Source organism: Nicotiana tabacum, chromosome 3, assembly GCF_000715075.1.
Source record: "Nicotiana tabacum cultivar K326 chromosome 3, ASM71507v2, whole genome shotgun sequence".
NCBI classification, from domain to species: domain Eukaryota; kingdom Viridiplantae; phylum Streptophyta; class Magnoliopsida; order Solanales; family Solanaceae; genus Nicotiana; species Nicotiana tabacum.
In genome coordinates, this window is record NC_134082.1 from 209,196,664 (window position 1) to 209,205,630 (window position 8,967).

Genomic DNA, 8,967 nt, shown 5'->3' on the forward strand with positions numbered 1-8,967 from the left:
TAACGGAATCAACATTATTTTCACATTTGGTAATCAATAGTGTTAGTGGTTAAATAATTGCTAATGCATATGTAATAACAGTCTGCTACTCTATTGTTTGTAACTTCAAAAATGAATTTGCTTTACGGTATTCATCTCAGAGAAACAAAGAGATTTTACGAAGTTATTATATAGGTTTGAGCCGTGAAAACAACTTCTTGCAGAGATGCAGGGTAAGACTGCGTACAATAGACTTTTGTGGTCCAACCCTCTCCGGACTCTGCGTATAGCGGGAGCTTAGTGCACTGAGCTGTCCGGTTATATGTGAAATGTGTTCACTATTTGCCTGGTTTTTCACTTTATTCACCCCAAAGCATACAGTAATTTGCATTCAAAAACCTTATAATCTTGACCAAAAGAAGAAAGGCCATTATGTGAACTCAGAAGTCTATTTCCTGCTGCAGACAGAGTAAAGTCAACAAATATTTCCAATGTATTATTATGCTTGAAACAGTAAGAGCAATTACAAATTTCACAAATGAAAAGAAATAAAAATAAAGTATATATGAATGAATCTCAGTATGCTACTTGTTTAAAATTCACCTGTAAACTATTCTTAAGGTGAAAATCCAGTTTGTAGCCAAATGTTGGTTGCTACTCAACTGGAATTTTGGTTTCTCTAAACAGATGATGTGCCAAATAAAGTAGTATTAAACTCTTTGCTTTTGTTAGCTGACTTGTTCTCCAATTAAATCCAAGCCAACTATAAGAAAAGTTAAACCTTGAAACAGCAAGTAATAGAAATGTATGCCCTGTGCAGATAACAGACTTCTTGCAGCTGCAGTGAGCAAAAGAAAAGCAAGTGCTAATTCCTTCCTGTAGATTTTGTTTGCCTTCTTTTTCTTGGGCACCTCTTCGTGTTCTTTTAATTTTCCGAATAGTTCTAGACCAGATTCAGACAACCTTCTTGAAATTTTCTCTTCGTTCATATTCTTCGATTCCCTCTCAGCAAGTGCTACTAAGTCCGACTCAGATGCTCTACCTGTTTTCTTGGTGACTACCCATTCGTAGGCGCTGCCTAACTGAAATAGCCCCGACACCATGGCATTGAATTTTGTCACGGACATTGTGTTCTCGAATAGAAGGTATGGCATTAGGAAAGGGAAAGACTTTGGCGATGGAAGGATGTTCAAAATGGACATGACTATAGGGATATAACAGATCACCCAAGGGGGTAACTCGGCTTCTGGTATGAACATTGTTAGTGGAAGTATAATACAGAACAGTGTGAATGAGTAAAAAGGTAATATCAGCTTCCTTAGAAGAAAGAATAGGAATATCAGGTTGGCCTTCTTCCAGACAGAGATCTGTGCAAAAAATATACGACATTGTTAATAATTTACTACTAGTCCGAAATTTTCATATTCATATGGTTGGCAAGTGGAATTAAGAGTGTGAAAATATAAAGCAACACTCACCTTGGACTTCAAGATTGAAGGAAGACATAGTCTAAAGAGCTGCATTGGACCAGAATGCCAACGGTGCTGCTGCTTTTTGTAAGCTTCATATGATTCTGGCAACTCACAAAGCGCCCTTACGTCATCAACATAGATAAATTTCCAGCCACACAAGTGTGCTCTGACGGCGATATCCATGTCCTCTACAGTTGTTCGTTCCAACCAACCTCCGGATTCCTCCAAAGCCTTAATTCTCCAAACACCAGCTGTTCCATTGAATCCAAAGAAATTGAGATAGTGACCATTTACTTGCTGCTCCACCTCAAAATGAAAGCACAAGTTGATGTTCTGAAGCCTAGTAAGTAAGTTTTCGTCCTTATTAACGAAAGTCCATCGTGCTTGAACTAGTCCAACATCCGGCTTTCCCTGCATAACAATACTTATTATCAGCTCCAACAGTTCTATTGAAACAAGTAACTGATCATTTATAAAATCAGGTTCAACACTTTAAATGGTTGACATCATTTGCTGCTTATCAGCTAGTTTTAACCGGTTAAACCAAATGGGCTCAAGAAGCAAAAAAGAACTTTATGATTAGCAATTGGCTATTCAGATTGAGTAATTGAACTAGTTTGTTACCTTAAAATGAGGTACTGTCAATTTAAGGAAATCAGGATTCGGTTGGAAATCCGCATCAAAAATTGCAACAAATTCATAGTCCTGAACATAGTCACAAGCCATAGCTGATTTAAGATTTCCAGCTTTGTAACCAGTTCGAATGAATCGATGTCTGTAGATGATATTGACCCCTTTCTCTTTCCAAGATAAACATTCATTCCTGATCATTTGCTGCAGCACTTCATCATCTGAATCATCCAATACTTGGACCAAGAATCTTTCTTTTGGCCAATCCAGCTGACAAACAGCTCCTATTGATTGCGCGAAAACCTTTTGAATTCAAGAAAATTAGACAGTCAGATCAAATCTACAAATTCAAGAAGACCACTATTGGTAATTAAAGAAAAACAACACAAGCTAAACTCATAGGTGGATGCAGTATAGTTCCAATTGGCTCAACTGAACCAGTAATTTTTAACACGAAACATAAATATATATATATATATATGAGTGTGAAAATTTACTAAGATTTCAACAAACACTAAGTTCAGAATCCATAATCGCAAAAGTGCATTGGATTAAGTGGTGAGAACGTAGATATTGAACACATCAAATTCAAGTTTTTAAATCACCTCTGATTAAACTGATTTAGCAAGAATGACTACAATATTAAGATATGCAATATCTCAGTTCTCTTACCTCTTTTTCATTGCACATAGGAATCTGTACAAGAACCATAGGGAAATTGGATCCATCCTCAGGATCACTTGCATCTTCACTGATAATTGGCTTGATTTTCCTTAACTTGATCCAGAAACAACCAAGGCAAAGAAGTAGTCGATCTACGGATTGAATGAGGAAAAGCACAATGCAAAATGTAGTAAGTGAAGCAAGGGTAGGAGCAATATAATCAACTCTAAAAGAAATCCAAGCCATATAAGTCCATTGCCAAAGGCTTTGAACTTCCCAAGGATTAACCAAATTTAACTGCCACTGATTGAAATAAGCAAATATTTCAATAAACAAAGCCACCACTGAAATAGCAAGAAAAGCTCTAATAAATCTGTACAATTTTCCCCTGTATTTAGGGTCTTCATCATTCTTATCTGATAAAGCAATCCTTTTTTTAACAGAAGCAAAAGTAGTGCACAAACTATTAGCTAACCAAGGAATACAACCAAGAGTTCTTTGGGCTTTGAGAAGGAGAACTTTAGTAAATCTTTTCGGATTTGCAGCCTTGTTTTTATCCCTAAAAGCTGGTGAATTCAAATCATTGATTTCAACTAAAGAAATGCTCTTTGGATTCTCTATAGTGACAACTACAGAGCTTGGTGCCATTTTTGGATTTACTCTTATTCAGTAATCCAAGAATAGATGATGAAAAAGGCAACAACCCCAGATGAGGAACTTGAGGAAAAAAGCAATAAATGAATCTTAACAACTCAATTATGACATTGAGACAATGACACCCATTACAAGAATGGTACAATTTGATCTGAAATTCGGGATCTTGAAACAGAAAAGATGGCACAGGAAATTAGAGAGAGAGAGAGAGTTAATTGTACTTTGAGAGTTTGAAGTCAAAGCTAAGAGAGAGATGAGAAGAGAAGAGAAGAAAAGAGATGGAGAAAATGGTAGTTAATTGTGAGAAGAAGCAGAAGGAAATAAAAGGAGGAGAAGAAAAGGGCAAGATCAGGTGTCAGTGGAGACTGGCGTGGCACATGGAAGCTTCGGCTATAATTTAAAAATCTTTAGATACTTTAATGTCTGCTAAATAAGTAATTAGTAGTAAGTAATTATTAATATCTTAATAATACTAGTGTAGTAGTAGTTGTATAAGCGTAAGAGAATGAAAAAATCAGATACAAAAGGGACCAGTCAAAAAGGGAAAGCGTGGAGAGAGATTGGTGAGTCTAAGGAAGAAAGACAATTACTACTATATTATAAATTTATAATTTATAATAATAAGGTATTGTCAACTAAAAGCGAGTAATGTGAGAAAACCAGATTCCTCTTGGCTGTCAATCAACAAAAACAAAACCAGTTTGCAAACAAACAAATGACAGCCAATTACAGCCAAAGTGAACAATGCCTTAATATTGAAACCAAGTCATCAACCCCCGCGGCTTCTACATATGCCGCCCCAGCTAGAAAATGAAGATTTCAAAACTAGTTCTTTAAGTATATATCTCAGCAGTTTTAGTCTTCTATATTATCAAAATTGAACGCATTTGGTCTCTGTTAGATTAAAAATGTATTGTTGTAACTATCTTTGACGGAATTAGCTCAAGATCAAGCACACGTGAACTATTTAAGCTAAAGAAATTATTGGGACAGACGTCTTTTGAATCATACACGGACCTACGCTATATTGAGAAAGGTTATCGACACCCGTAAAATTCGGCAAAAAATCATATATACATCTATATGTCTCTAGAAAAAAAATAGTGATGTATTAATAGTGACAACCTACATAGAATATAGATTTTGGTTGAATCCAAAAGTTTATCCTGGGCCCGATTCTGCTTTGAATTCATTTTCCTATTTCCAACTTTAAGGTTTTGGCAACAAGTAGTGATATTGTAAGCTTGAACCAGATATACCTGTTAATACATTCGCTATTTCATATAATGGAGGGTAAAATAAATCATATTCATGCATTTCGTTTATTTGAACATGATTTTTAATAAGGTGCAAACTGGTAGAAATGAATGCGAAGAAGCCTATCCCAATGGTTTCATCAGTTTAAACAGTTCATGTGCTTCTCACAAGCGAATTCTATTAAAGAAGGCTATCGCCGTGCATTTTAGATATAACATTGACCCGTCGATTTTCGTAAATATAAAGAACCAAAAACTGCTCAACTATATATTTGAAGGACTATTTTAGACTATATCCCAAACTTAAGGGACTATTTTGTCATTTTTCCCTCCGCAGCCGTTCCGTTTCTTTAAACATTTCCACGTCTGATGATCTGTAAAATACCGCGTCTTTTTCCGCAGATTAGGATCGTTAAACATGCATTTTTTGGTCTTTTTCATTTTTTTCTTCTTTTTGGTTGTTTGTTATAACAACAACAACAACAACCTAGTATAATCTCACTTAGTGAGGTCTGGGAGGGTAGTGTGTACGCAGACCTTACCCCTACCCTGGGATAGAGAGGCTGTTTCCAAAATAGACCCCTGATATCCTTCCCTCCAAGAACTTCCCACCTTGCTCTTGGGGAAACTCGAACTCACAACCTCTTGGTTGGAAGTGAAAGTTGTTTACCGTCAGAGCAAGGAGCAACAAAAAAGAAACGGCGTTTGCCGGTGTTCCTATTTCCAGTAGTTGTTATGAACTAATCTCATTTCCCTTCTGAAGTCAAACGTGTTCGGTGTATTTCGCTCTCTAGTCAATCTTTACACGACACTTTTTTTAATTAACATAACAATATCCCACTTATTGTATTAATTTAATAACTTCCATAAATTTTGCTATGATATTTTCAACATAAACGGGTGGTTAGAATGATTGGGATTCGCAACTCTTAATCAAAAATTTCAAATTCGCCAATGAAAAACCTTTTAATAAGGAATACTTTAAACCAAAACAATTTACTATTGAAATGTTTCTCCTTCCCGTCCATTTTAAGTATCTTTTTAGCTTTTTAAATATTAATTCAAAATAAGTATTATTTTAGAAAATTAAAAAGGCATTATTATTCATTTTAAATTTACCCCTGCTCTAATAATCTTTCTACGTTTAAAGAAGTAATAAAAGATAATTTAGTCAAATTCCCTTATAATTAAAATTATTAACATAGTTTCTTAATAATAGTCTATTTGACCAAGCTTCTCTTAGGCCAGTATTTTTTTTCTTCTCCTGAAGTTAAGGTATTTGACCAAACTTTTGGAAGGAACAAAAAGTACTTTTAAGTAGAAGCAAAAACAGTTTTTGAGAAACAGAAAAAGTAGTTTCTCCTCAAAAATATTTTTTTAAAGCATACTTGAGAAAAAAAAATACACTTAGAAACACTTTTAAAAGATTCGTCAAATATTAATACTGTTCAAAAATATTTTTTCCAAAGTAAATAGTCAAACACAAACTATTATTTACAAAAGGTATTTTCTTTAAAAAGTATTTTTGAGAAAAATATTTCTCAAAATAATTTAGTTTTAAAAGTTTGTCCAAAAGTAATATTATATACAAACTAAACCCCACTTAAAATCAAGTGGCCTTCTATAAAAAAAGGGACGAAGGTCATAATCATCAGGTTGGATTTTGCTAAGAGCCAGGAACACGGTAACTCATAACAAAACGCGGTGGTTGACTATCCTTTTTACTGTAGTACTTTTTCTACTTAGTACTAGGATTAATATATAGTGGAGAATTTATTACTATTACTTCTCCAAATTCAATGAAGCCCTTAAAATGATACTTTATTTAATGTAAAATATAAAGTATGTGTCAGGTTTCCCATGTAAAACCATTTCTGACAAGCGTTATGAAACTATTTGCTTTTTATCCTCTCGTCTTTCTATTCCGTACAATTCATAAATGATTGAAGAATAATTTACTGTAAGATTAACATGGCTCACCTTTTACCCGCATTAATAGGTTGAAAGTTAATCCCAGATTCCCACTAAGTACAAAATCGAACAATTTGCAATTAAGTTAGTCAACGCAACAATTAACTTATGATTAGCAACCTTTGCACTTTTTAATTGTAAGCACTAGTGGGATAAAAACAAACTTACATAATAAGATCACTTAAAATAGATTTGGCAATAACTATATTTAATAAAAATTAATTAGTAACCTATAATAAATTGTTAGTAATATATTATATTACAATTATTGTGTAAAGACCCTTACATCGATCGTCTATTTAATTGAAATCATTTATACGAAACAAAAAGAGCTCATCTCTCTTGCGCCCTCCAAAAGCCCCACTGCCCACCACATAAAAGAATCAATAGAAGATTAAACTAGTTAAACAAGATCAGAATGAGATTTACTGTTGAACATGATACTTCCTAGCGGGGTGTACAAAAGAAATCGACAAACCGTACCAACCCGATAATCTGAGTCAAACCGGAAAAAAAAAATTCGACTATAGTTTGGTTTGATTTGGTTTGGTGTTGGAAAAAAAAATCGACCAAAATTGGTTTGGTTTGGTTTTAACTAAAGAAAGTCAAACCGAAATCAAACCAACCCGACATTACATATATAGAAAGTTTAGATATATTTAATATATAAATATATTTATTGTAATATAATTTATAAATATTTCTTAAAAGATTTCATAATTTTATCTTTTGAGGTATTATTTCAAGGTTGGACTTAGAACTTTTGAATGTTCTAATTAAGTTTTATAACATTAACATTAGTAAATTAAATAATGCTAACAAAAGTCCAACCCAAAATCAAATCAATACTAATGCTAATAAAAGATATGCAATTCAATATTATGAACGGGAATGTATTGAATATCTATTTTTTATTTTGCAATAATTTAGATAAAAATGCATAACCTATTTTTGTTTTTTCTTTAGCATTTAGTCATGTAATTAATACTCCCTTATTAGTCTACTTATTTTAGCATGACTTAGTACATTTAGATTATGTTTATTTTTATTATGACTTTTTAATTAGCAATATTTATATTACATAATTTTATTGTCTTAATTGTTGAATATTTTAGGATAATGCCATGACATATCTCATATTTTGTATTATTTTCTTGGAAAATACTTTATATAGTTGTATCTTACTAGGACTAAAGAAATATTTTGAGCACAGTTTATATGTTTTGTTCTACGAAGATTTTATCGGGAAAAAACCCCAAATAACCCGAAAACCCGAGAAAACCCAAGAAAAACCGAGAGTAAAAAACCCGAGTTTTATTTGTTTGGTTAATTTGGTCTTTAAATTTAATAACCCGACGCAATTGATTTGGTTTGATAATTGTAAAATCCGAATCAGCCCAACCTATGTACATCCCTACTTCCTAGAAAATGTCCCTAACTGAAAGACTATGCCAACAAAATTAAATATAACTCTGTCCATGTAACTTTCCCCCTAATTTCAAAATTATGAATTAGTATGAACTTTCATCCGCGGAAACAGCCTCTTGCAGAAATGTAGGGTAGGGCAAGACTGCATTCAACGGACCCTTGTGATTCTACCCTTCCCTGGACCCCGCGCATAACAAGAGCTTAGTGCTTAGCATAAAATTTTATCCATCATTCAAGGGAAAAAAATAAATAGATTAAGGTGGGACTCACCAAATGAAGCAACTTGCTAGGAAAGACAAGCTAAGGAGCATTTCCTGATCAGGGTATTCTGGGTTTTCACATGAAGGAGTGTAGATGTTGTTCATATCTGTTGATTGCTTACGTAGAGAAGACAATCTTGAATAACAAGTTGTTTATTAGATTTCTTCAATTTCGACTCAATTATACGATTTGTGTCTACCATATGTTTTTTTTTTGGTAGGTCCATAGTCCATACAACCCACGTTAACCCGTTTTCCTTTCACTTGTACCTTCCATTATTAGATGTGGTGACCATGTATCCAATATTTGATCCACCTGTCTAATAAATAATCATATTAAAACCCTAGTAAGTTTAGCATATTCTACATAAAATACCTCATGCATCTTGCATCTTAAAAACAAAGTTGACTGTTAGACCTTAAATCACACTCTAATTAATTTTAAGACACTGAGTCTAATTATTTTTCATAGATCTATTGTGTGGATTCCTTGATTTCTTAAACACTCCATTATGTAATTGCATCAGATCCAGATTTAGTCCAGGTTTGACTTCCACACTAATTTCACTATGTTAGTGATCTGAGCATTAAGGTTAATAATACCCAAAAAAGTGCATGAATAAATTAAAGTATTAAAAGACATTGTCACATTTT

General features: G+C 33.4%; 1 protein-coding gene across 1 annotated transcript; it reads right to left on the reverse strand.

The window, feature by feature from the left end:
* Positions 1-454: 454 nt before the first annotated feature.
* Positions 455-3,792, reverse strand: LOC107812855 (xyloglucan glycosyltransferase 4-like). The gene is made up of 4 exons (XM_016638028.2): positions 2,754-3,792; positions 2,076-2,384; positions 1,458-1,862; positions 455-1,346 (listed from the first exon to the last, which is right to left on the reverse strand). Exons 1-4 carry the CDS (start codon positions 3,390-3,392, stop codon positions 708-710), a joined length of 1,992 nt encoding a protein of 663 aa, XP_016493514.2. The 5' UTR covers positions 3,393-3,792; the 3' UTR covers positions 455-707.
* Between the last annotated feature and the right edge of the window lie 5,175 nt (positions 3,793-8,967).